Raw genomic sequence first — 27,969 nt, 5'->3', positions numbered from 1 at the left:
ACTCGGCTAACTCAACGGGAGCAGGTATCCGGTGTAGGGACTGCATACTGGAGCCGTCTTTTAGTTAGTTTTGCTTAACTTTGTGACAACAAATCCAAATGATATTTAGCTTTTTCTACCAACAGAATGCAGTTTTGCATTTATCTGCGAACTCTATGGCTTCCACAATTGTCCCTCTTTGAAATAAGGCTTACTTTATGATCAAATTTCAGCAATGCCATCTGTCAGCACCCTGATTAATTAGTTGTAAATGTGAAAAAGAAACCTAATTGTGATATGTCATGTTCATTTATTAGGTTTTTTGCTTTATCCTGTCACATGAGCAAATGTGCAGTTATGTATGGGATGAATACAGTATAATCTCATCTAATCTAATAAAATAGTTACTGAATATTTATTCATATTGAATAAAGTGATCAGGAAATAGCCTTAAATCAGATGGAATTGACACATAATCTCAGAAAGTGACCTGGAAAATGGAAGTGAAGCATAATGGCCCCAATTGAACTTGTTGCTATTGTCAAAAAAGGTGTTCAATTCATTAAAACTGGAAGAACCACTTGCGATTTCTCGTCTCCTATTGCCACTGACGTCCAATTCAATTTGACTGGGAGGGTTGACCGCAATCATCCAAATTAAATTGAAGGCCAATAACAGTCAATAGCAGTGAATTAACAGAATGTGACTCGGAATCAAAAGGAAGTTACCCATGAATTCTCCGTAATCAGTAGGAAGTGAGCCGGAAATATTGCAAAATCAGCAGGTAGCGACCCATACTTACCGCAAAATTTACAGCAAGTGACACACAAATGCTGCAAAATTAAAAGGCAATGACATGTAAATGTCAACAGGAGTTTAGCAACCAGCATAGCAAAGCATCCCTTCAAAATGGTATGTTCTCTTCCCACAGTAGGTGTTGAATATATTTTTCTGGTGCAAACTGGGCCTTTGAGGAAGAGAAGCCATCCCCCGTGGCTAAAGGTGCTCCTTAAAACCCACCGTTTGGCGTACGCTTTTGCCTTTGCCCCCCAACCGCAAGGATAACCGACCAACCGCCAGGCTCTTTATGTTCTGTCGGGGAACACGCAAAGCATCCTCTGCTTTCCATCGGCATTTCACAGCGGCGATATCGGCGGCATCACACCACGAACCTGTCATTATCGGCTCTCCCGTGGTATAATTGCCTTTAGTGTTGAACAATCGGCCCTCATCCCTTGAGCTCGGGGGGGTCTTTCGCTCGCCCACCCCCTACCCTGCCACACACCTCCGGCATCCGTTAAGCCGAGTGGAGGATCCTCTTTAAAATTATTATTATTTTTTTTAAGCATGGCCATCTGTCAATAGCACTCCCAACTATAAGTGGAGTGGAGGTTTTTGTGGGTTAGACCATTTTTAGGGGGGGTTCGTTCACCGCCCTCCCCCCTACCTCCCCAGTGGATGGATACCTCAGCTTGCCTCTCCATCCCAACGAGACAGCTGGCTGGAGCTGGCTCTTACAAGCCGTGGAGTAGCTTGTAAGCGTGTAATGAGTTAACTTTGGGATGATGATCTGCATAATTTATTTCCTGCCCCCATAGGGCCTGCTGGAGCATTAATTAATATCAGGCTCCTGCCACGATCCCAGTGTGGGACTCCTCTTGGCGCCTGTTTTTTTTTGGCACACGTGGAATTTGATATGCTGTCGTCGGAGGTTGAAATTTTGCGCTGGTTTGGAGGGGATTTCAATTCGTGCATTATTTTTCATGCAGTTTTATACTTAACCGGGTGCCCCAACATATGAGATGCGAGTAGAATTCTGAGCAAATATTTGCCTTGAGATACGAGACAAATTTTGAGATACGAGTGGCCTGGTCCGAATCTCCTTTGTGTCAAGATATCTACGAGCATAGGGCAGAGTGTTGCATTTTCCATGTGTTTTTTTTTTTTAGAATAAAGGGAACAACAATGGGTTCAAAGCAGGCAGGTGTAATGAAGGGTAGTGCAAAGAAAAGGCCTATGATGACAATCAGTATTAAGAAAGAAATAATAAAAAAATATGAGAGTGGTGTACACGTGATGGAGCTGGCTCGCCAATACGAGAGGAGCACCCAGTTGGCAAGTGATCGGGCATTATCCGATTGTGAGGACATTTGTGCGCGTCATTTTGGGAATATTTTGAAGGGGAGACAAAAGCAAACAATCCTAGATAGGTTATTTTTAAAAACAACAGTTAAAAGTGAAGGTGGAAGCGGAAAAAAAACACCAAGGTTTTACCCAATGAAATGATCAACCTATGTTTTCTATTTCAATTTAAGGACAAAAGATTGTCACAACGGGTGAACTTCAAGTCCATCTTTGTCTCGGCCTATTAGTGACAAACCATACCTATTGACCTTGTATATGTGCAATGAGTGAAAACACGAGCCAAGACACCTTCTAACGTTCAAACCACGAAATGTGTTAGTCCGGGCTTGTTTTTTCTTGTAATGTTTTTTTTGATATTTTGGTACTCACGCTCTCCACTCGTCTGTCTCTCTGTCCCCACAGAACTCGATACGCCACAATCTGTCATTGAACAAGTGTTTTCTCAAAGTGCCTCGCTCCAAAGATGACCCGGGAAAGGTGAGATTTTTACCCACATTCTATGTTTATACAATTATACAAACAAAAATGTTCTAAAGTCACCTTTTGTTTCCACATATAAAAGAGGTTATGTATTAGAACTCATAATTAACATGAATGAAGATGTTATTCAGGTAAAATATATCATAAATGGATACTTAAAAACCATTATTTTTCTATGAATATGATCCATCACACTGCATATTGTAAAAAAGAATAACATTAAGATCTTATATTTTATCTTCTTCTTCCAATAAATATTAATATATATATATAATAATAATATACATATAATATACATGTAATACTAATAATATACACATAATATACATGTAATACTAATAAAATACATATCATATATATGTAATATTGACAATATACATATACTATATATCTAATATTAATAATATACATTAAATATAAATTATATATATAATATTAATAACGGATATTTTCCGGGTAAAAAATGCTACCTTTCTACAAATTGCACTTCTTTTACTACTGTATTTTGAAGGCATCATTTATTGTATTACATTATATATATATATTTTTGATACGATAGTTTCCACCAAGACTTCCATGTTTTTTGCAACAAATTTTGTTAATTGCTGGATGACTTTTTTTTCCCTTTTTTTGAAGCTTTTTAGTTCTTGATGTGACTTTGTTGAGGGATCAAGTAAAGGTGCATCTTTGTAACCTTCCTAAAATAACACATCATTGCAAAAGAATACAAGAGAAGAAAGAACATGTTTGTTTTGTACCAACAGCTGGCAAGAATCAGCCTCCCTTTTTTATTTTTTTGGAAGGCGCGTATCACCTTGTCTGCGTTGGAAAAAATGTTACCTTTGAATCCCTGCCAGAACGTTGACAGTAGAGAAATGCATGGCACGCTCTTAATCTATTAGCAACCTTCCTCCCCCGCAGGATTGCATTTCCTATGTAAGGGGAGTCTTTTTCTTTTTTTTCTCCTTTTTTTCTTAACCACTGGGCGAGCTCAGACATCCGATGTGGGTGAGGTGAGGAAAAAGTCTGACTGCCGGAAAGCCAGTCCAAACAGAGTTGAAGTCAGGTCATTTCCCAAATGATGGCATCCCCACAAGCATTTGCCGCCAATCTCCTCCTTGGCTCATTTTTTCTTGCTCATGTTAATTTGACATTTAAACCTCAGAGGGCTCACCTACCTCCGGGTTGGCCGACCCGTTTACTCGGCCGTCTCTCGTGACATCAAGCCGATAATTAGCCCTCTGTCCAAACCAGGCGCTTCATGAGCCTTTTATTCAGTCTTGCTCCAATCTTATAGATCCCAACCTACATTTCAGCCTAGTGCCATCATGGTGGGAAAAAGAAGAAGGAAGAAAAATAGGCACAAATAATTACCCTCTCTCTATACACATATACACACACAAACATACACACACACACATGTGGAGAGCTACGCCTGGCTGTGTACTAGAGGATGGGGACTGAATGCTAATTTCGTGTTTTGCTGTAATCCTCTGATATTGACACTCCTGGGAGCTGCTCCACTAAATACAAAATAATCTATTGCTGTATGGATCCCATTCCAGATGCACGGCCAACGTGCTCGCATCCTTAATGTTTAATTTGGAATTTTCCTCACTCTCTTCTTCTTCAGCCCCCCTCAAACTCCCCTAACACACACACTCACACACATAGGCAGGCACACACGTTCCCTTCCGCCACCCCCTGCATGCACAAGACAACTTCAAAGAAGCGGTAGCTGCTCTTGATATGTTGCATCAATATTGTAATGTGGCAGGAATATGAAAAGTGCTGGCGGGATGAGATAGGCGAGGCGTACTGAGCGTCTGTCAGTCAGTCTGCGAGATGCTCGGGATTAAATGGCGCTCGTTATTGTGCCAAAAAAACACCACCTGACTGCATGTGAATCAATCGTCGGCCGTGTGGTTAATAATCCGGTCATTTGTATGCAAGGTGACATGCTGCAAAAGTCAAATAGGATGATTTATCTTGACATGATGAGAAATTAATGGGACTGTTAATAAATACGAAACAGTGCTTGTTTGAGTGTTGACGGCAGAATTAAAAATGAAATATAATCCGATAGAAAAATTCACAAAATCAAAAAGTTTTATTCATCCATTCATTGAAAAGTTTTAAAAATGAACTTGACTGTAAATAGCAATGTTGTAAAAATGACACTTAGAATCTAACAAATTCATCATATTTTTAATATAGAAAATCAATATAAAGCTAGAATGCTGTGTCCAAACTACAAACTGCAGACACAATAACTAAAAAATGTCATGTACAACTTTGCATTTTTGCGTCGTCTCGTCAGGCGTAAACCGGCGGAATCTTGTTTTAGTCATCCAAAACACGTTTAGCTCGTTACGTCTTTGTCAACCAAACATTTTTTTCATCGTTAACGCCGTCTATTTAATACATGAATTCGTACTAAACACGAGAAATGTATCAGCATTCATTTTTCTTAGCAGTCGGTATACAGTCATTAATTTAAAAAAAATATCCAACCTTTTTGTTCTTGAAAAAGATCAACTATCTCAATTTTCACATGTTATGCAAATTCTAGAAACATTACCACCTCACAGTCGCTGGGGGAGGTTAAAATCCTTCATATTGATGTATGAAAAGATGCTGCGTCATTTTTACAGGTGGTCTGTTTTTTTTACATTTTTTATTTCATTTATTTTTTATACCGCCACAATTTCTTACAGCTGAAAAAAATACTGTGTTCTGTGTACCCAACACTATGTTGCAGGATATTTGTGAATAATTTAATGGCTCTTTATATGTTTTTCTCTTTTGCTGCCATCTCTCTTGGGGAGGGGTGGTGGGCATCAGAGTTAGGAAGGTGGGGGCCACCACTCTCTCTCTCTCTCTCTTCCCACGAGAGTTAACTTAAAGCGTTCTTCCCCTCGCTAATTAGAAGCAACCAAGCCCAGCCTGGCTTTGTCTGCGCCACTCTCTGCTTTGAAAGACGTGCACGCGGATTGACTGCGGTGACAACCTGCCTCACCTTTATCAACCATGTGGAATATCTAATGAGGCCGGCGCATTTTTTATCACCGTTGTATTATTTTCTGCCGCTTGATTGCACGCGTGAATTATTCCCCTCCCCTCTGAGGAGTCGTTAATTGACCCCAAAGCTTTGGCGCACATTAAAACATATCATTTTCCCCTACACACACACACACAAATACACACACATATGCCCGCCCCTGATGAATATAGGCCAAACATGGCTTTTCATTTGCGACCGCGACAAAGTACGTGACTTGTGAAAAAGAGAAAAAGGCAACCCTTGGTTTTAACAGCGTCGGGCTATTGTGTATACGTACCGCCACGCTATTATTTTATGGATGCTCTGCTCCTCTAGTGGACGCATCAATTATTCTCTCTGCTGGGGAAGTCATTTTAAAAGGTCCTGATCTCACTTTCTCTTGACAATTGAGATTTTTTTTTTCTTCCCTTATCATCAAGTATTAAAAATTAATAAGAAAACTAGCGCGGCGGCTTTAAGGTGGAAAAATCTCTTTTTTTTAGTAACTGTACATAGCCTGGCTTTGGGCTCGGAGGAGGAACACCATCGGAAAAATAAATGAAATGCAAAAGATAAATAATGCAGGCAGGGGCCGTGGGATAAAGCCCCCCACTCCGCCTTGCCCACATAGAATTTCCCATCCCGGCCAGCCTGTACTGTTCTCGATTTGATTAGACTTTCTCACAGCTGGCTTTGCGTCCATTCCGCCTTGGCAACGGTGTAAGACGGGCTCACCTGAGGCCCAGGAAACGGCGGTTTGGGAAAGAGCTGAGCCCATGCCAACCTGCCTTGCACACTAGTACTTCACAAATGAAGTTGAAGGTCGATGATGGTGTTTTTACGTTAAAAAAAAGAAATCTGGTTCTTTAGTGACTCTTTATGAACCACCTGGAGTTGAGTGGAAATGTGGCAAGTGAGGTTTTTTAATGCAGTTTTGTTTTCCTCTTGCAGGGCTCTTACTGGGCCATTGACACCAACCCTAAGGAGGACGCCTTGCCAACGCGGCCCAAGAAGAGGCCGCGGTCCGGAGAACGGGTAAGTGGGATGACTTTGGGAAAGACATTTTGTCTGTTGTAATTTAAGATAGCAATTGTCCTTATCTATTGAGCTAGAGGACGAATCATGCTTTTGTAGGGATGCCACAAACGTTGTTTTGATGGTCAGCTCAGACTGTAAATCACACTTTAAGTACTTTAAGTCATATTTTAGTTACTGTTGACTTACTCTAGGTTTAAGATTTTAGTGTTTTGAAACCAAAGGTTAGGCGATAAATTAGTTTTGTTACTTTTAAGAACTCTTAAGAAGATTACATTTTTTTGGTGGGATTTCAGGACCAAAAGCAATGATTAGTGGTTTATGAGTATATATTTAATTACTTTAGGTGTAAAAGTTTTTTTAAAGATGCCTTAAACACATTTATTGAATCAAAGAAATCAATAATTCAATACATCAAACAATGGTAATTATTTTTTTAAGTTTAAGCACAAGCAAATGTGTTGGGAGTTAACAAAATCAGCATCAACTCTTGTTGTAAAGTTACATCAATTCTTACATAACAGCGCCCTGAAATTTTCAACAGTAAAAATACTAAATATTTTACAATGATTTAAAGGACTAAGGACCAACGTGTCAGGAAATAATGGGATATGCATGACTGCATTGGGGAAATAACCTACTTTTAAATCAATGTCTTTACTTTCTCCTTCATATTATTCTTCAATTACAAGTCTATACATCTTCATGTACCTTTTGTATTCCATTTTTTTCCCACTAAAATCTAACGAAAGCTTAAAACACTACTAAAAAACCCAAAAACATCTCAATTTATTCATTGTTCACATCTAGCGTTGGCATGAGGTACAGTAGCTATACGCAGCACCTAAATCGTCATGGTAACCTACATCCTTTGAATATATTTTGTACCTAATGATGCTAATGTAAGTGCACTGTATATGGCAAGTATTTTATTCCTTTAGTCTCCTTTCTTTTTACAGTAGGAGTTCATATGTAGACTTTATGTAACTGTCTCGCTAGCCTGGCCCGAATTGGGCACTTTATTAATAAATGTTGCCCCAGGTAGCTGTTACACACATTATGATCTGCGCCTCCTCCTCCTCTTCTATCATGTTTTTCCTTTTTTTTCCTTTTTTCTTCTTCCTAACATCAATTAATGCAGAGGGCTACGCTGAGCTTTTGGCTTTTTAATTATGGATGGTAAAACGCTACACACGGGTTTTTAAGCAAGCCGCTCACATTTGAACTGGCCTCGGGGCCCTCTGGAAAGCTTCCCTTACGATGTGGCTGACCGCGTTCCGCCGGGAAAGACTTTTGGGGACGCCACTGCTGTATGGCAGGATTCTTAAAAGTAAAATAAAATGTAATATAACTTTTTAAAATATGTTGTCCTGTCTTGAATTGGCGAATTCATATTAATTTGCGGCATAGTGGATAGTTGCAAACTAAAGACACAAGTTAAAACATTATCAAAATAGTTGCTGGTTGATTTTATAGTGGATTAATTATCAAAGAATTGTTGCACTCTTGTTTTAAACATTTTTATTTAGTCATTTTAATCATTTTCATGACACTACAGCATAATTCAATAGCTCAAATAAAAAGTCAATGTATTCTACATTTCATTATTTTCAATGTAGTACCTCTATTGTCCTTGTATGTTAGGAAAAAAAATGAAATAAATAAAAAATAGCGAAGCGTGTCTATTCTGTCATCCGTGCCCTCCCCCTCCAAACAAGGAATTCCATTAAGAGTCCCAGACGGTACGACTGAGAGTTTGGGAAATCTCATTTAGTGTTTATCATGAATTAAAAATGGTATTGTCGGCAGCCAATCCTCTTAGCGTAAGCACTTTTTCGGAAGCAGACGAGGCGCGTCGAGTTATCTTTGACGACAGCGCGCCTCGCCGTGACGACCGTGCGGGTTTCTTGGGTGGGAGGTGAGCTTTGGGATGAAGCGTGACCTAAATAAAAGGTAGGGTCTTGCTTTTGCGAAGGGGATGTGAACAAAGGCCAAAAAAAACCATCAACCTACTTGTGTCTAATCATTGGATTACGTTGGATTTGATACATTTTTCTCCTGGCCTTTTCTTCCTCCGCATCCCCCTTGCAGGCTTCTACGCCGTACAGCCTGGAGTCGGAGTCTTTGGGGATGGAGTGTATGATCTCTGGAAGTGCCTCTCCAACGCTGGCAATCAACACTGTGACTAACAAGGTACTACAGGCAGCCCTCCAGCTCCCCCAACACGCACCTGGCTACGCGGCTGCACCCTGACCCCGCCCACTTCGACAACCACCTACTGCACCGTTTCCCCGTAGAGAGAGCACTCCACACACACACACAAACATACACACATGTACACCCTCAATTGCCTAAAGCTTATGCTCAACCCACACCAAAAACACAGGAGGAAGTACACCCGATTCCTTCATGGCCGCCCGTCGTCAGCTCGGCAACACGATGCCCGCATGAGCGCTTTGCAATTTGAAACCAGAAAACATGATACTCTTGTACACGGCATGCACAAACACGCTCACATTACAGTTGCAAAATTCCCATACAATAGAGGCCGGTGTTTTCCTAGTTGCTGGAAAAATTTATGTCGTTCGCTAAGTAGTTATGCTACACAGTCGCGAGTAGTGCTGAAAAGGATTTGAAGAGTTGTTGTTGAAACCGCACTTACAGCAACCAGTGCTAATGCTGATGATAATGCATGATTCCTTTAGATCAGAGGTCTCCAAAACACTCCTCGAAGGCCGCTGTGGGTGCAGGTTTTTGTTTGCATGGCAGCGCGCTCGTAACATAACATAAACAAATTTAAATGAACTTTGATTACGATGCAGACACATTCAAATATAACTTTATTCTCCACTTAATTGCAGTTTTTATACCTTTCTCCTCCCGGATTGGGTCTATTTGTTCCGCCTCCACTCTGACTTTCAGATGCAACCTATCGAGGGTTGTTTGCTTTTGTCTTCCCTTCAAAATATTACCAAAATGTTGGACACAAATGTCCTCACAATAGGATAACGCACCAGCACTTGCTAACAAGTAGTAGTATATACTCCTGTCGTATTAGCCATCGCTCCGCCATTCGCACTGAAGGGAAAAAATAGAAAAAATGCAATGCTCCGCCTAGTGCTCGTAGATACATTACACGAGGAAGTTGCGAGCAGAAAAACGATGTTCTTATGAGCAGCCTCTCGCGTTCGCTGTATATTAAAATTTGTCTTGTATCTCAAGATAAATATTTGCTCGAAATTTCACTCGTATCTCAAATTGCTTGTATGTAAGGGCGTATTACTGTATTATTTTTGATTGACCAAATTGTCATCCAGCACTGCAGCAAAGCCAAATCCGTGCTAGGGGTGTCGTCCTGACAAAAGTTAAAACACCAAAATAGACCCGTACTTTTTTAAAATCAATTACGTTGACGGTGAACCCATTCACGGTTGGAAGGCTCCTCTCACCAAACTGGGATCGATTTCAGCTCAGGGGTGACCCAAATGCGAGCTGAAATTCTAGCTGTCGCCAAAGCCTTGTCAACCTTATTCCTGTTATTGTGTGGGGACAATCCGTCACATAGGTAGTCCCCTTTTTGTCTTTGTCTGCCATTGTCAGCCATAGACTTGCAATACATACTAATTGTTGCACATGTGAGGACGCTAGTGACTTTTTCGACTTGTACCTCTAAAAAGCTGAAGACCACTCTTACATCCGGGAGTAATGCGACAGGAACGGCGAGCTGTTAGCCGCCAGTGTGCCATTCACTCTGAAATTGAAATAGGCTTTTTAACCTTAAGCTCTCATCCTCTGGGCCCATTGGGGGCAGCTCTCGGGAGTACTTTTAAAAAGCCTACAAGAGTCACTTATTCATCTGCAAGCGGGCATTACCAAAAAAAAAAAAAAGGAGAAGAGCGTACAAGCATGCAATCCTGTGTGTGTATTCACGTGTGCAAGTGTGTAGCGCGTGTGTTTGGGCGACAGGGCCAGCCTCTTAAGCTCCAGAGTTGTGTGGCGAAGGGCACAGTGTCAGCGTGTGTGGCGTAACTTGTATGTTGGCGAGGGTTTCCACGTGTTTTGACAAGCGAAGAGTATAAACTTTTTCAGGAATCCGTCCCCCCCTTACTTGACAATTTCACTCATTGGCTGCCATTGATGGTGATCTGTTTTGACTGGGAGGAGCTGGCAGAATCATTCAATTGCATTGTATAGCTTAGCATTAATAATAATAATAAAATACATTATTTGGCTGTATATATATAAAACAATAAAAAAATAACTAAAAACAATAAAAAAATATATAAAATAATAATAATAATATAAAATAATGATAATAATTAAAAATAATAATAATATAAAAATAATATAATAATCAGAATAATATAAAATAATAATAATTATAATAATAATATAAAATAATAACAAAAATATTAATAATATACAATAATATTAATAACAATTATACAATATAATAATAATAAAAATACTATTTAAATAATAATCGTATACCATAATAATAAACAATAATAATAACAATTAATAATAATAAAACAAAAATACAGGATGAAATACAATTGTAATCTAATCACATTTTTGCCAGCACCCGCTTGTATTATGATAGATGCCATAGTATGAGAATTACCAGTTCAATAAAAATACTTTTTAAAATAATAATAAAAAAATACCAAACATTTTCCTTCATTTCAGACGGCATGTAAAAAGTCTACTTTCTCACCGTCTCCACATTGTAAACACGCGACAGGCAGGCCACGCCTCTTTCGCCATGGCGTGCCAAGCCACAGGAATTCCCTGTGTCTGTTTTTCTCTCGCTCTCTTTCTATTCCAGTCGTCCCCCCCCACCCCCATTCCCGCCTTTGCCCACCGACCAATGGCAGACGCGGGAACAGCAGCGAGATTGTCTTTTGTTTTCTGCCCACTGTCGGTCGGGCATTCCGCTCCCTCTTTTCATTGTGTTTGTGCGTGCGTCCGTCTTCCTTTCACATCGACTCCCTTTTACCGCCTGCGCCAAAGTGGCCGCCAACATTGGCCCAAGTGCGAAGAAGCCGTGGCACAGAGGTGCGATGATGAAGGCTTGGAAGTGTGTTTGCCTTCTCCCGCCCCCCACCCCCTTTCCTCTTTGCAAGTCGGGAGACATCTAGTTCAGATCTGATTTCCCAATGTCTCTGGCAGAAGATTTTGAAAAAAATATTCACCGCTGAGAGTTCAAGTCAGCCTATTTTCTCACACATCCCAATAACTGGCACCAATGTGAGCGTTTTCCTATTCCTGTTGAGGCAAAGATTCTCCTGAGTGATTTTTTTTTTCTTCTTTTTTATCGCATGTTGATTGTTTTGTAATCTCTTATGGTGCCTTCCTAGGTGTTTTTTTATCCCCAGATTGGCTGATGAAACTTTTTTTGCTCAATTAAGGTCACAAAAATTATGAAAATAATCGTGTGTGAGAATATGTAAAAAAAATTAATGTAGCGTACATTAATGACGAAAAACGAGCAGATTTTGAAGCCGTTTTTTTTTTACCTCTCTTCCTACTGTAAACACATACTGACGATTATCCTTAGCAGTGCGCCATCATCGGATGTCTCTGATTATCCTTGGCGATTATTATGGGATTTACAGTAATCCCTCGAATATCGCGGTTAATGTAGACCAGGCATGGCCGTAAAAATCGAAAAATCACCCCTATTATAACTAGGCACCTTTTTAAAGTCCCAGTAGCAAGAATTTCAGGGTGAAATTTCAGATTTTTATGAACTTTTAAAGGGAAAAAATAACAGAAAAACTCACAAAGAAGTAAATTTGCGCTAAGTGATGTCGCAATAATCGAGGAAAAACTGTAGATTATTAAAATGCATTGCCCCCGCTCCCAGAGCCCCTCTTATATTTTGGCCCAGAAACTTGATCAACAACTGTAAAAAATCAAATCACTATGAATGTTTTCCACCCGTTTGTTAAAAATCAGGAAATACCCCATCGTTTGTTGTCCTTTGAAGATTATCCTGCGCGATTATCATTTCGTGTGGCGTGTCTTTTCATCCCTTATCTGCTCAGATAATAATTGTAAATATTTAAAGCAGTACACACGTGTAAGGATCATCTACATTTTTTTGGAGATTATCTTTAAAGGAATTTGCTGGAGATTGTGCAGGGTTCCTTTTTAGTTTTCTGACACAACTTGTTCAGAAAATCCTTGCACCTCACGCTCGGTTTACCGCGCAAACCCTCGCTCGAGCATCCGTGTCATCCCCGTCTCGTGCAGAAATGTGCACGCCACATGTACGCCAGTCGGCGTGGCGTCCTCTGGGGGTCTACCCGTAACCACGGAGCGGCGAGTTTTGAAAATAATCACACTTAACGGGCGAGCGGCGTAAAAATAGATTGCAGCGGGCGACTTTTATGACTTGACTGCGCATAACATTTCTGTTTCCGCGGCACCCTGTTTTTGATTAGCATGGCGAGGCTGATTTTCATTGAGTTCCCCTTCACGCTAATGAACACTGGATCCGAGCCCACACTGAGCGCGGGGAGTCTTACAGTCCCCTAATGAGCTCCTCCGTCTCCCTCTCTTCCTTGAACCTTGTTGGGTTTAGCGGCGAAGCGTTAGTTCCTTTTTTTTTTCTTCTATCCACGCGTCCACCGGCACGTACATGAGAAGCGTATAATGACGGCTTCTGCGCGGCGACCAGCCGACCAAATCAAGCAAAAACCCTTTCCTCGCGGCCTCGCCGGTTTGGACGGAGAGAAAGAGAGAGACGAGAGTGGATTCAGTGTTAGTGGCGGGCCGGTCCGTTCCATTCCGTTCGCCCACGGCCACAGCCTGTGCCGCCTCTTTGTGCCCGGCACAGGGCTCGCTCTGTTTCGCTCGTTGATGAGCAGAAGCCACCATGCTGCTCTGGGTCACGGGTGGACACACATGTAGCACACGCACACACTGCTCCAAAGGAACGCTGTCAGTGCATTGCTGCCATTCCATTGTCACAGCAGACATCCCTATTTGCTATTTTCCAGATACTGTCTAATGCAGTGGCTAACGTGGAACACAATCCCCATGCTTTTTCTTTTTTCCTCGGATTGCAGAAGGCGTATTTCGTTTAGGGCAGGCCAATCGAACGTCTGATCTTGAATGTGACCGTGGTTTTTGGAAGCTTGGTTTTTAAGATAGATTTTAACTGATAGTTTTAAGGAATACTAAGCGATGCTGGCCTTGTGGCGGCGTTTGTTTGATTCCCACTTGTGTGCGTGGGGTCAGGAAGGGCATCCGGCATAAAACCTTCACCAAATCGATCATGCACTGCGATGACCACTATGTGCATATAGTTGAAAATGAGTAATACATATTGATAATTTAAGACTTAAGCCCGCCAGGTTTATAAAGCACTGGAGCAAACCTTGACATATATGTTAATGGCAGGTCCCAATTATTACATATTTTTTATTATTTTTTTTTATAATTTACGGACAATGGACGGCTTTACAAAAATTGGGATTTAAGACCCAGTCATTAGTCATTACGTTTATTATGCTAGTATTTTCCCAAATGTATTGATATATTATTGTTATTGGTATTAATATTTTCCTATTCATTGCACGTCATTGACATAGCTCAACTTTCAATCCTCCCAGTCAGAACAAATTGGATGTCTAGCGAAGTCAACGGGTTAAATGAGGGTCTTAAAAAGGGTCGAGACGTTTTAAACCCACAACGTCAAAGGAATTTAAATCCAAGTTTTTCGGAATGTGATTAAAACTGTCATGCAGAAGTGCTTGTGCTGGTTTCTGCCGCTTTGCCCGAAAGGTCAACATCAGCGCCGTCTCCCAAAATCTTTAGTCGGCTGTCTCCGGCCGGCCCATTGACGGCGGCCGACCCGGTCCCCCTCGTGACCTTTCCACGGTTCTCGCGAAAGTACTCTGCCGTCTTGACATTGTCTCCATTGTTGATTTTCTCTAGGTGGCGCTCTACAACACGGACCAGGAGGGAAGCGACAGTCCGAGAAGCAGCCTAAACAACAGCCTGTCCGATCAGAGCCTGGCCTCCGTCAATCTCAACAGCGTGGGCAGCGTGCACAGCTACACGCCGGTAAGACATGCGTGCCGCCGTTTCCTTCTTCGGACTGTGATGGCAACAGGTTTCAAAAAACGAATTGATGCGAAATGCTCTCGACTGAAGAGGGGGGGAACTTGGGGGGGACGACTGCCAATCTTGGCAGCGCCGCATCGACCTTTAAATAATAAGCACTTGCTGCGGCGGAAAAAGGAACAATAGCTGTTATTTTTTTTCATGCTTGCGCCAAGACACATTCAAACACCTTTCGCTGCTTTAACCCTTGACCGAGCCACGTTCATTTTCTAGCTTTTAATGAACCTCACGTGCATTTTTTTCTCCGTACATGGAGAAAAAGCTATACGGTGTTTGCTGTATTTTAACTGCATTCCAGATTTTTATTTTGACCACAGTCTATTATCTGATAGTGACACGTTTAAGCAGAAAACATGCTTGTTTAGAGGGAGGGAATGTAGCGCCATCTAGTGGTTTTATTTGAAAAAATCAATTTCACTCCACGAAAAATGTGAGTTCGCTGATTCGCAAACATTTTACATACGGCAAGTGCCACCTCAAAAAGTACTTTGTTCTTTAATGCTTAGCACCTTTGACAAAACTCAAATACAGTAAGATAATAGGCCCAAATGCATATAAAAAAATAATAATCCTTACATATTTAACTCCGCACTAGACGTCTAATCCATTTTCTCTCTGTGGGTGAATGAAAGAATGTTAAAATGGGGATGGGGGGTCGACAAGCTTTCCTGTCAATCACTTTGTGTACTGAAAAGCAACTACGCAATTTTGTTTTGTGAAAGTATTGATGTGCCTGTGCGTGTGTGTGTGTGTTTGTGTGTTAAATTTAAACACATAACCAAACAAGGGAACAATACTCACACAGCCATGTGTTTACCTTCTGCAAAAAAAAGGACACAATGAAGTGAGACATTTTAGAAACCTGCTGTGCGTATACATAATTTATGTCGTGATAATAATGAGGGATTTTGGGCACTCAGCAGATCGCAAAAAATAACCTACCTTTACCCAGTGGGAAGGAAGGCTGTAATTTGCAAGCAGCACAACCCTCCCTGTTTTTTTTGTTTTTTTTAAACTTTAACTTCATTCTCATTGCATATGCAGGAGCCTTCATTCTTCCTTTTTTGATTTTATTTTACTGATTTGCTGTTGAACTAATGCAGTCTCTCGTGACTGTGAATGTCACACGCAAAGAAAAAAAATCTATACAAAGCTGATAATGGTGCCTTTTTGATTGACACTGTCAGAGAGGTATTCAATTCACCATGTTGATTCTCATTGTTGTGCAACAATGGCACATACTAACGTTGTTGTTTTTTTTAGTGGCCCAAAATAAAATAGCTTTTAATAGCAAACAGTGCGAGTGAACATTCCCATGAGGAACAATATTCATGTTCATGGATTAATGTAGTGTTTGCAGCCTCCTGATTAGACAGCAGAAATGCCTGTAGTTTGATGGTAAACCCTGTTTGCAATTGAAAAAAAAATATATATATATTAATTTTTTGCTGTAATTCAATGGATAGCGTGATGCTCCTTTCGGTTTGCTTGCGTAGACTACCTTGAGGCAGTCTGGTAGTAACATACTAGATGTTCACAAGGTAAAGGTCAGTGAGCAATTTTAAGATAGAGCTGAAAGATGGAATTTCTCTTAAGTCGATCCTGGTCATCAGTCGTAATGTATCCAATTAGCCAATCATTGCAAATGTACTGTATCTGTACTGTATGTACCTAACCCTAACCCTAACCCTTAAAAAGAGTCCAATATTGACCATTTTCAAGCCAATGAAAAGTCCAGAGCAAATGGAATGCAAGATTACACACATTGTGCATTTAAAAAATATTTTTTTTTAATATTTTAGAAGATTTTAGAACACCTAATAGCATAGACGCCTTTCAAATTCCATTGAAAATTAACGTTATTTGCCTTATTTAACAATGACTTGGGCAAAAACATTTAACTACTCTCTACTTATTGTTCCATTTCAGATTTTTTCATTAGTAACAATAAAATAAATTTGAGATTGTACGATTAAAATTATAATATAATTACTTAAATTTCCTTTATTTGGCCAGCCTTAATCAGCAAATCCTTGAAATCAGGGGACACAAATAGACGACATAATCAAAACTCAGTAATTTGAATAAGAAAAAAAAATAGTTCTCATTCAATACCATCCCTTCCAGTTGACATTAATTGGGCTTCTATTGCCATAAATTGCACTGCAAAACATCATTCATTCATCTTCAGAACCGCTTCTCCTCACAAGTGTCGGGGGCGTTTTGGAGCCTATTCCAGCTAACTACGCACCGTAGGTTGGTTGCGCCCTGTATTCGTCATCAACCAATCACAGGGCAGAGTGAGACACAGAAGCAATCACACACATTCATAGCCTTTTCTCTTAAATTTTGCCCCGGGAGTCGCCTTTCAAGGAAAGTGGCAGCGAAGCGCATGGCTCGGGGTGGACACGCTCCATCACTCCCAACTCAGGCAAAAGGAGCGATTGTACATTGGTGCTTGTGGAAGGCAGACAAAGAGAGCGCTTTCCCAGCAGAGATGCCCCCTCTCTCTTTGGTGTGGTCCCCCCGTGCTCCCTCGCCCCAGGCGCCGGCCATCGATCGGCTCGTTCTGATGGATGTGCCGCTCGACTGGCACGCTCTCGCAGTAAACACCCGCCTTTATTATTATCACATCTCGTGTAAGTTGCAACAGGGGGACAATGTTACCTTAAAAAAAAAGAATATCAAAGGTGCCATATCCTAAGTGTCCGACGTATAGCACGGCTGCCCAATCAAGTGCCCGCATCAAATGAGGCCTCCTTCATAGCGGCTATTTCTATTGATTTTATTTCTGCATACCTTTCTGGTAACCACCTGAGCATTGGCGCCGCTATTTATGTGGGTCGACCTCGTCACGGTTGCACTGAGCCTAATTTTTTTTTTTCCACTTTGGGTCAACGTTATTTCCGCCAGCCACCAAAGTCAATCTCATGCTCATCCACAAGTGGTTCTCAAAGTGTGGAATGAGTGCCATACCTGAGAGCTTTTGACTTAAGAGAAACATACTTTTTGCCAAACGAGATTATATATATGCATATATAAATATATGCATATATATATATATATATATATATATATATATATATATATATATATATATATATATATATATATATATATATATATATATATATATATATATATATATATATATATATATATATATATATATATATATATATATATATATATATATATATATATATATATATATATATATATATATATATATATATAAATATACAGGTATACATACATATACATGTATACATACATATACATGTATACATACATACAAATGTATGCATATACATGTATACATATACATGTATATATACATGTATACATATACATGTATATATACATGTATACATACATACAAATGTATGCATATACATGTATACATATACATGTATATATACATGTATACATATACATGTATACATGTGTGTATATATATTTTTTTAGGATTTAAGTTGGTAAAAGAATGTTTTTTTTTGTTTGAGTCCTAACTAAATGCCAACAGGAGCCAATGGATGATTTATTTTCATAGTCATAGTTATATTTCAGTGGTTGACAGTAAAATGCCAACAACAAAAAATGTTTTGAAAGTAACTCAGATTCCAACACTCATATTTGATATGAACCCTGGGTGATTAATGAATTTAATGTGTTTATAACATACATTTGTTGCAAGGCATAATGTAGTATTATAATGAAAGCACTGAGAGAAAATCCTTTTTTTTAACACATTCACTAATTCTCCCACTATCAATGCCACTGAAATATGATTGTTTAGATGATGGGATTTAAGTGTCGTTAAGTATGCGCCACTCATTTTATGTTATTCTCCATGAAGCAGGAAATGGGCTGTTAACGCAGACAAAATCCAATATAAAATATTCAAATGTGTGTACGCTCCAGACAGACGCTGTGAAGACTCCGTTCTATTTTTTATTTGCTTGCCTCCACATGAAACCCTAAATTTCTGTAAAATATTCTAGTGCGGCTTTTGGCGCTCTCACAAGCTGACGAGTGCTGCGAGTATCTCTTAGAAAGCGCTTGAATTATTCATGAGCGCGTTTGGTCGTCGCATCGCTCTGTTTTGCTTTTGACTTTGACAAATGTCCCTCCTTTTTTTGAGTGCTTTTCTCCACTTTTCACCAGGTGACCGGTCACCCCGAACCCGTTTCCCAGTCTCTGAGCCTCCAGCAGCCCCAGTCCCAGTACAACATGCCTGACAGGGACAAACAGCTCATGTTCTCTGAATTAGATGATCTCAGTGCCTCCTTCCGCAGCCTTTATAAGTCCGTCTTTCAGCAGAGCTTCAGCCAACAAGGTGAGTAGCGCATTTGAGATTTAAATGTTGATACTGTGGCGTGACTGATTTTTATTTTCTCCATAATCTGTTTGGAAAACAATGTGGAAGCTGTCTAGTATTTGCCTTCACAAATCCTAACGAATGCGTGTGGTCATTTCCTGGGTGGGTGGAGATATTATTAGTTGTGCTGTGTTATGACAGTCATTTCATAGAAAAATATAAAAAAAGAGGAAAATGCCATTACAGTGGTACCTTGAGATACGAACTTAATTCTTAAAGCTCGTATGTCGATTTACTCGTAACTCAAATGAACGTTTCCCATAGGAATGAACTGAAACACAAATTAATTCGTTCCAACCATCTTAAAAAAAACACCAAAAACAGGATATTGAATTGAAAAAACATTTTTATTTGTTCTAATTCACCATCTATTTACAAAGTAACAAATATTTAGTGGTTTATTAGTACTAGATTGTGTATAATTGTACTAAAATTAGACAGATTTCACGGAAACGGGCCGCTGTCTGCTCGTATATCAAAATTTGTCTCGTATCTCAAGATTAATATTTGCCCAAAATTTTACTCGTATCTCAAATTGATCATATGTCGGGGCACTCTTATTTTGAGGTACCACTATACTGGATCAGGTTTCTCAATAGCTTTACGTCAATTTCCGATCAATGAAAAATGCCCATAATAGAAAAATCAAAAACAATTATTCCTTTTATCGCTGGTAAATGCACAGTGCAAAAAAATTGTTAAGATACCCAAATAAAAAGGTAACTCGCTAAGAACTTAACAAGTTATATATTCCCTTTTTTATTCATAAGAATGTATATTCAGTCTTTCCAAGTAAAACATCTTTTTCGTCCTCAGTTTTGAGTTACTTTCAACTCGTAAGAATGTGCTTAATTCGATTTGCAGCAGAAACCACATTTGAAATATCATTATTGCCCAATATTATATTTCTTCAAACACGACACCCAAAATTATGATCCCCATTAAAATCCAGTTTATTGTGCAGCGTTAGCGTAAAGTGTGCCGTTAATCTTTTGAATTTTGACACGAGTGAGTGCGTCAAAAACCACTTTGAATCGTGAAAAAAACGCGCCTCCTTTCAAATGACATTGCCATGCCTCGTGTCAACTATTTAATGGAGGCAATTAAAGGTACAATTAACGCCGAGGTCTTCTTGCTTGAAATTGCACAAAAATCTGCCATCTGTTTCTCCACGGCGAGAAAAAATGTTCTCCCCAGACGACCGCCGTCTCATTTGAGGAGCAGGTCCAATCCCGCTTGTAATTCTGTTGCGTTGAGCTTCATCCGTCACCGTGACGAAGACGAGTTCCACCATAATACGTAGCAGCGGAGTGGATTTCCCCACCAAGAAAAAAAAAAGAAAAAAAAACTAGAATCCCGCCAGAGCAAAATGTAGTTTTGCTCCTAATCTGATTGACTGAAAAACAAAGAGCGCTTGACAAGCGGGTTATGAGCAAAGTCATCTGAGCTTTCTGTGCATAACCTACTTTTCACCAATCAAATGCATTACATGCTTTTCAAAGAGCTGCTCTCCCTTTAATCTATCATCTATGTTTCATTAAAGTTGCAACCTTTTTTTTTCTTCCATTTTTATTATTATCATTTGCGCGCATGTGGAGGCGCATCCCCTCCTCAGACAAGCTCCGGCAATTAAAATGCGTAAATAATCTAGCTGGAGGATTTCACACACGGGCCGTCGTGTTGACGGCGAGCAATTGGCTGCCTTTGATAATAGGTAATGAGCTAGCGTTATTATTCCGCCGCTGTGTTAATTGCTTTCTGTACTTTCCTGCTTGGACAATGCCGATTCTGATAAGGGGAGGTGCACCTTTGCTACGTCTGCGGGAGGTGTTTGCGTGCTGATTGGGGAGGATTTAAAAAAAATACAAAAGAAACCTTCCCGTTTTTTGTAAAATTCAAGCCCATGAACAGTCGTACCTCTACTTATGAAATTAATTGGTCCCGAGACTTTTTTGTCACTTGAAAATTTCGTAAGTAGAGTTTATATGTAAATTCCCAAAGTCGTTCCAAGGTCCTCGCACAACTTCCAACTGAACCCTTTGAAAAGTGTCCCAATTTGGTATGAAAGATGTGAGGAAAGAGACAAAAATGAGAAAAAATGATAAGGAAATGTTTTTTAATTGACTTAAAGCAAGAGCCGTTCTACAAGGGCCGCAAGCCGTACACTTTGTAGTACATTTGAGACTTTTACGTGTGCCCTATGTGTGTCTGTGAAAATATGTGCCACATTTTATTTGTAGTTTTTAATCGTTTTGTAAGGGAAATTTAAAATAAAATAACAGATAAGGCAATGCATTTACTTTTGAGGGGGATTTCGTAACTTGGATCTTTTTCAGTCACCCATTTGCAGATATAAAATAAACAATTGTAACCTGAAATGTTTTATACCTAAAGGCATTCATAAGTAGAGGTATGATTGTATTTCCTTTGCAGCAAGATGCAACTGTTATTTTAGTATCTGCGTGTGACTCGGCTTGCTGAGTCACCCTGTAATTCAACAAAAAAGGCAGCTGGATGGTCTCAAGCATGGTGCCACTTAAGAACGGGAGCCATGTTTCATTACTATAATAGTAGTAGTTGTCTTGTAGTATTTTACTAGTAGTAGAATCAGTTGTTTAGGTTTGCAAACAAAATTCCTCCACTGAGCTCGTACAATTTCTTTAAGTTGTCTTTTGTAGAAATAAGTAGCAAGGCGGGGACCATTATGGGGAAATGTATGAAATCCAAGTTGAAATTGAGTCAAAGGACTGTTGAGCATCCGCCCGGTCATCGCAGTAGAAACACCAGAGTGTCTGGGAAATGCTCTTGTTTTGCATCATTTGTCACCATTTCCTGCCATTTTATTGACAGAACAGCTCATCTGCCGTCAGTCACCGACGGAGCCGCGACAAATTGTTTTCGCGCTCAATTAATTTGCCGAGGAGAAAGTACCCTCCACAGCCGCAACATTAGGTAGCCAGGCGCAATCTAATAAGATCAAAAATGAGAATAACAAAGTCTTTAAGTATTGGAATCAAAACCATCACAACCAAATACAACCACCAAAGCATTTTTTTTAAATGATACATTTTGGTTAGGTATTCTTCCAAGTATGTTTAAATGAATGAATTATGCCTTTTTCTGATTAAAATATGCAAACTGCCTCTTCCTGCGCCTCATTGGCTGTCATTTTTTGGCAATTAGATGCACGCGTTTGACTGACAGTTAACGTCAACTGCCAATCCTCCTTGTTAAAACGTCTTTCATCACCAATGGCTTTACTTTACTTTGCATCTGCTTTTCCAACGACGCAGGCTTGATGGGAATCCCGTCCGACGCGTCGCAGCAGAGCCACACGTCATGCTCCTATCAGCATTCGCCCGCGGGCGCCATCAGCACGCAGAACAACCTGTCCAACAACCAGGCCAACAGCCACTCCAACAACGGCGGCCAGGTGCCCCTGTCCCACCCGGCCCAAGTCCACGGCGGACACGGCTCCCCGCACGCGCAGCACCTCCCGCCGCACGCCGGCCCCCACAACCAGCATCCGCAGCACCCGCAGCACCCGCAGCACCCGCAGCACCCACAGCACCCCCAGCACGGCCCGCACCCACAGCACAACCAGCACCCGCAGCACAACCAGCACCCGCAGCACGGCCAGCACCCGCAGCAGCACCCCCAGCAGCAGCAGCAGCACACGCCGCATCCCGCCCAGCACGGGCAACACGGCCAACACCCGCAACAACACCAGAGCCTCTCCCACCAGCCGCATCCCGCTCAGCAGCAGATGGGCTGCAACCCAGGTGACCCGCCTCGAAGCCACGTTTCAGTTTGCATGCTCCAAATGAATTTTGGATCTCGTATTAGCTTAACGCAAAGAAGACATTGGCACAAAACAATAAATCATAGCACGATTTATTAGATGGGAGAACAAAGCCCAAGAAGCAGCCTTGGAAGTGTTTGTACAGTCGTATGGCGCCTCCTATTGGGCACTTTGCACAGATAAAATCTTCATAAATGAAGAGGGAAAAATACTCTAGTAATAATTTCAAAAAATACTATCATGATCATTTTTAAAAATACTCTAATAATAAATAAAAATACTCTAATATTAATTAAAAATACTACTTATAATGACAAAAATACTACTAATAATGACAAAAATACCACTAATAATGACAAAAATACTAATAAATACTAATAATAATGAAAATACTCTAATACTAATTTAAAAAAATACTCTCATACTAATTTAAAAAAATATTCTAATAATATTTTTTTTTAAATACTCTGCTAACTAATCAGTGTGTCGTTGACAAGCAAAATAAACATTTGTGGCAGGCTTATTTTACATTCCATTTTGCTATGACATTGTCAAATTATTTTCAAAAATAATTACATTTCCATGAAGTATTTACGACAACACGTCATTCATTATAAGTGCTCAATTTACATTTTGTAATCAAAGTCCTAGAAAAATATTTACTTTTAAAGACAAGACCCTTTTGTCAATACCACAACAAGACAAATCTCTAAGTTGAAGTTCTCAACTTAAAACCGATTATAATTATTTAGAGACTGTGAAATAGCTGATGTTCTATTGGTGTTTTTTTCTTCTATTTTTTCAGGTTTACTTTCCGACTGGTACCCCAACCTGGACGCACTGAAAGAAAGCTGCCGCATTGCCAGCAGTTATAACTGGGCCGATGTGGACCTGTCACCTTTCCAAGGTTGAATTAGTAAGCATTTTTCCATCTTACTGTGGCTAAAATAACTTTCTGTTTTTCCCCTCTCAGGCTTACGAGAGAGCATGAGACAGGCCGAATTAAACAACTGGTCGCTGGAACCCACGCAGATCGCCGACCTGTGCTCGTCCATCAATCAGTTCTTTACCCGCACCGGCGTCATCCAGCCGCAGGGGACGGTGGCGCCGCCGCCACCGCCGCCGCCGGCCGTCTGCCACGCGCCCATGCACCCAAACAAACCCAGCCAGCACCTCGGCACAGGTTAGACACCCGACACCGCCGTTGAATTGGCAGCAGCTGTCGCACTTGCTCGTCTTATTTGTACACGCTTGGATGCTACTTTACAATGAGGGCACCTTTAGGAATTGTACGCAAAGATTACGAGCGCCATAATGAAAAAAAATAACTCGTTGGCTGCCATTGGTGGCCATAGGCGTCTTCCCTTGGTTTTTAGTTTTGGAAGTAGTAACAAGTACTGGATGTAGAAATTAGTTATTGTGCAGTTCATGGAAAAAAACAGCAGAGCCACTGTGTTTAAATACTCATAAATATTCAATATTTTATAAGTTCATATATTATTGCATTATTTATTGGACTATTTCAAAGTTTTTTATGTTAGATTTTTAATGTCATTTACAACAGCAGAGCCACCGAGTTTAAATACATATATAAATATATATTATTGCATTATCTATTGAAGTATTTCAGTTTTTTTATGTTAGATTTATAATGTAATTTACAACAGCACAGCCACTGAGTCAGTTTAAATACTCTAAATATTCAATGTTATAACAAATATATATATATTATTGCATTATATACTGAACTAGTTTTTATGTTAGACTTTTAAGGTCATTTAATTTCCCAGCTATGGGATGCATACAGTTTAATCTCATCTAACATCGTTGTATTTAGTGTGAATGTAGTTATTTACATTTACTTTAATTCAAATAAGTGCATTTAGATTTATACATATGACTATTTATAATGATTTACTGTTTTTTTTTTTTTAACTTATTTTAACATTGCCATCATTTTAACAGTTATTTAAATGTTAAGTCAATTGTAATCCTTGGAGAGAAAACACCATGGTATCATGCAACTACATTCTATATAATCTCACTTTTTTTTTCAAAATCGAGCTATACGACTGTCACTTACATTCCTTCCATTTATTTTTCACAGTAGCATGTAATAAACAGAATTAATAATGCATAGTTCTGTTTTTCATTTTCCCATCAAGAGTTTCAGCAGCAGTGCCCAATTCACTACCAGCCAGGCTTTTTCCAATATAACTTTGCTGTATGGGATCATATCACAATATGCATTGATTGGCTCCCATCAAAAGGCACATACATAAACATCATTCACTACCAAGAACAAACTTTGACATGCTTTTTCTTGTCTTTTTCTCACTTTCTCTCCCCTTAGGAAATCTCTACATGGACTCCAGACAGAGCATGTCCATGATGGGCCCCCCGGTGTACTCTCACATGCCCCCCATGAGCAGCACGGGCCCCACCATGACTGGTTAGCTAGAATAGACAGAAGCATCCATTGATGTCTAATGGACAAACAAATGGCTTGATGTTGTTCTTCTTTTTTTTCTCCTCTCTCTCTTCTGTCTCCTCTTTCTCTTCTTTTTTGCCGTCCCCCAGGACACCACGCTCAGATGAACCAGCAGCACATGATCCCCAACAGAAACTTCCAGATGCATCGCATGGCGGCCGACGACATCCAGGATGATTTCGACTGGGACTCCATTGTGTAGCCTTCTCCTCCTCCTCTTTTTTTTCTCTCCCTTTTTTTTCTCGCTAACAAAAGAAAAGGCAGGAGGAGGCGGAAGCCACGGGAAAGGCAGGCCGGGCTCCAAAAGTCCACGGGAGGGGCAGGAGATGGAGGAAAAAGAATGCCCCCACAACCCCGACCCACCATCACCCCTTGGCGTCTCCTTTTAAAGGTGGGCAAACATTAAATGGGGATGCCCCGAGACGTTGTTGTTTTTTTTCCACAACCAGAAAAAGACAATCATTTTACCATGGCAGGATCAAGCCCCGCCCCCTTTGCTTACCATCCCAACCAGCGGCCTTCCAAAAATGACCCCCCTTCCCCCCCTCCGGCCCACTTTCTCTCCACTTTTAGCCACTCCGCCACTGTTCTGTGATTTGAGCTTGTGATTCTTCTTCTCGTGTTGGCGTCAGCTGCCTCGTGGATGAGTTTAGCCCTCTTTTTTTATTTTTAAACTCGTCTTTTTATTCTTTCGGAAAAGACACACAGGCAGCCTCTGGGGCTTGTGGCGGAAGAAGGCCCCCTTGTGGCTGGGAGGTGATGTTTTGATTTTGAACAGGGTGTTTCAAACAAAAAAATAGTCTTTCGAACTGTTAACCATACAAAAAGCCAAGCAAATATGTGTTTGGGACAAAAGGTGAAATTCATGGAGAAAAAGTCTGCTTGTTGTGGCAAAAGTTTATTTTTTTATTTTAATTTAAGTCATTAGGATGAGTGGGACAGCAGCAAAATACCAAATATTGATTTTGTTTTAAAACGTGCGAGCGCCCTTGTCATTTTATCCAATATTTTTGGGCAATTTTACCCAACAAATATTGAGGTAATGCACAGATTTCGACTCATTTGCTGCCATTGACCGCAACAGACATCAAATGCATTTTATTTGGACGTTTCAGTGGAGTCAGCCAAGTTTATGCACTGCCATCCCTCCTAGTTTTCCAGATAAATTGGACATTTACAAGTATAAAACGAATGTGATTCAATGAATTTATTTGATTCATTTGCTGTCAATGGGGCCTGGTGAGTTAACATATTGAAGATGACTTTTCAATGGCACTTATGTAATATTAATTTGAAATTTTTGCTGTAAGCACAACATGTCTTTTTGTGAAAAGCACAAAAATTTGAAAACAGGGTGATTGGCAGTTCTGGAAACTTCCATTTCAAATGTAGGATTCAAATAGTACAACACAGGCAGCAGATCCTTAACACGAATGATTCAACTGACAATTGGATTATTTTTAATCTGACAATTTGGGTGTGGTTTTGTTCTAGGAACTGTATTTCCTGATGAACTAAAATGAACAATTGTTAGCTTTCTTGAAAAAATATTTGCTCATTGGCCATGGTGAGTTCTATTGAAAAGGAGCTGACGTCATGTTTTGCTCATTCAAACAGCAGACGACTTTCAAGCAACTCTGTTTACGTCACATGTAGCCATCAACTCTATGTGACGTGAATTTTTTAACCTTCAATCAATGAACTTATCGGTCAATATGCTACGTTTCCACTCTCAGGAATGGAGCGTCTTTTAATATATATACGAAACCACATTTTTTTCCTCCAAAACCTTACCATCCATGAAATGATCTTATGACATGTTTGCTTCTTACATGGCAAACTGTTCCTTTAACCCTTTATAGGCCAAGTGACAATGTTCAGTCATGAAAAATACACCCGGTGTCCACATATATTTGGTTGAAATTGTTTAACTCATTGTCTGCCAATGATTATTAGTGAGGAGTGGCTACGATTGGTCATCTTACATTTAATTATCGCTGCCAGCCCTCCCCAGTGAACACGTATTTGCCACCTCGTGCTGTCAACAGCAGCTCATGTGTTAAATTAGTGCCCTATAAAGGGTTAAACCCTGGGAAGTGGAATCAGAAATTGCCATTTAAGGCTAAGGTTTTTGACAATCATTTTTTTAAGTGCTGGTTTTGCTAATTGAAATTTTCCAGATTGTTTTGCAGCTCACCACCTAACGAGCGCACTCCAATTTGCACCCACCACGAATCAATCCAATCGATCGACACCTTCGCCCATCTTGATTGTAAAAGCGTACGGAGGTCAAGTTTGTTTCACGTCTTCCAGGTGAAGATTTAAAACAACTTCGATCTGGCTTAAAAAAAAAAGGGGGGACAAAGTTAAGAAAAAAATGACTGGATCACTTTTTTTTTATTACTTGAGAGACTGCGTGCGAGTGTGATTTTAAAAAATAATAATAATTTGAAAAAACGAAAAAATCGGGGCGGGAT

The 27,969-nt window shown here is 40.0% G+C and overlaps 1 protein-coding gene across 2 annotated transcripts in view; it reads left to right on the top strand.

Moving 5' to 3' along the window:
- Positions 1–26,550, top strand: part of foxj3 (forkhead box J3) — a 75,617-nt gene extending 49,067 nt beyond the window's left edge. For both annotated transcript variants that reach the window (XM_077725971.1, XM_077725972.1), the window contains exons 3-12: positions 2,527–2,601; positions 6,599–6,682; positions 8,774–8,875; positions 14,630–14,758; positions 18,986–19,157; positions 22,493–22,981; positions 23,807–23,908; positions 23,975–24,184; positions 25,355–25,453; positions 25,582–26,550. In XM_077725971.1, the coding sequence (XP_077582097.1) occupies positions 2,527–2,601; positions 6,599–6,682; positions 8,774–8,875; positions 14,630–14,758; positions 18,986–19,157; positions 22,493–22,981; positions 23,807–23,908; positions 23,975–24,184; positions 25,355–25,453; positions 25,582–25,694 (1,575 nt within the window). In that variant the 3' untranslated portion in view covers positions 25,695–26,550. The remainder of the gene's footprint in view (positions 1–2,526; positions 2,602–6,598; positions 6,683–8,773; positions 8,876–14,629; positions 14,759–18,985; positions 19,158–22,492; positions 22,982–23,806; positions 23,909–23,974; positions 24,185–25,354; positions 25,454–25,581) is intronic.
- The last annotated feature ends 1,419 nt before the right edge of the window (positions 26,551–27,969 follow it).

The sequence above is a fragment of the Stigmatopora nigra genome, chromosome 10 (genome assembly GCF_051989575.1).
Source record: "Stigmatopora nigra isolate UIUO_SnigA chromosome 10, RoL_Snig_1.1, whole genome shotgun sequence".
Classification (NCBI taxonomy): domain Eukaryota; kingdom Metazoa; phylum Chordata; class Actinopteri; order Syngnathiformes; family Syngnathidae; genus Stigmatopora; species Stigmatopora nigra.
Note: the sequence above shows the minus strand (reverse complement) of the source record. Positions and strands in the feature narration are given on the sequence as shown.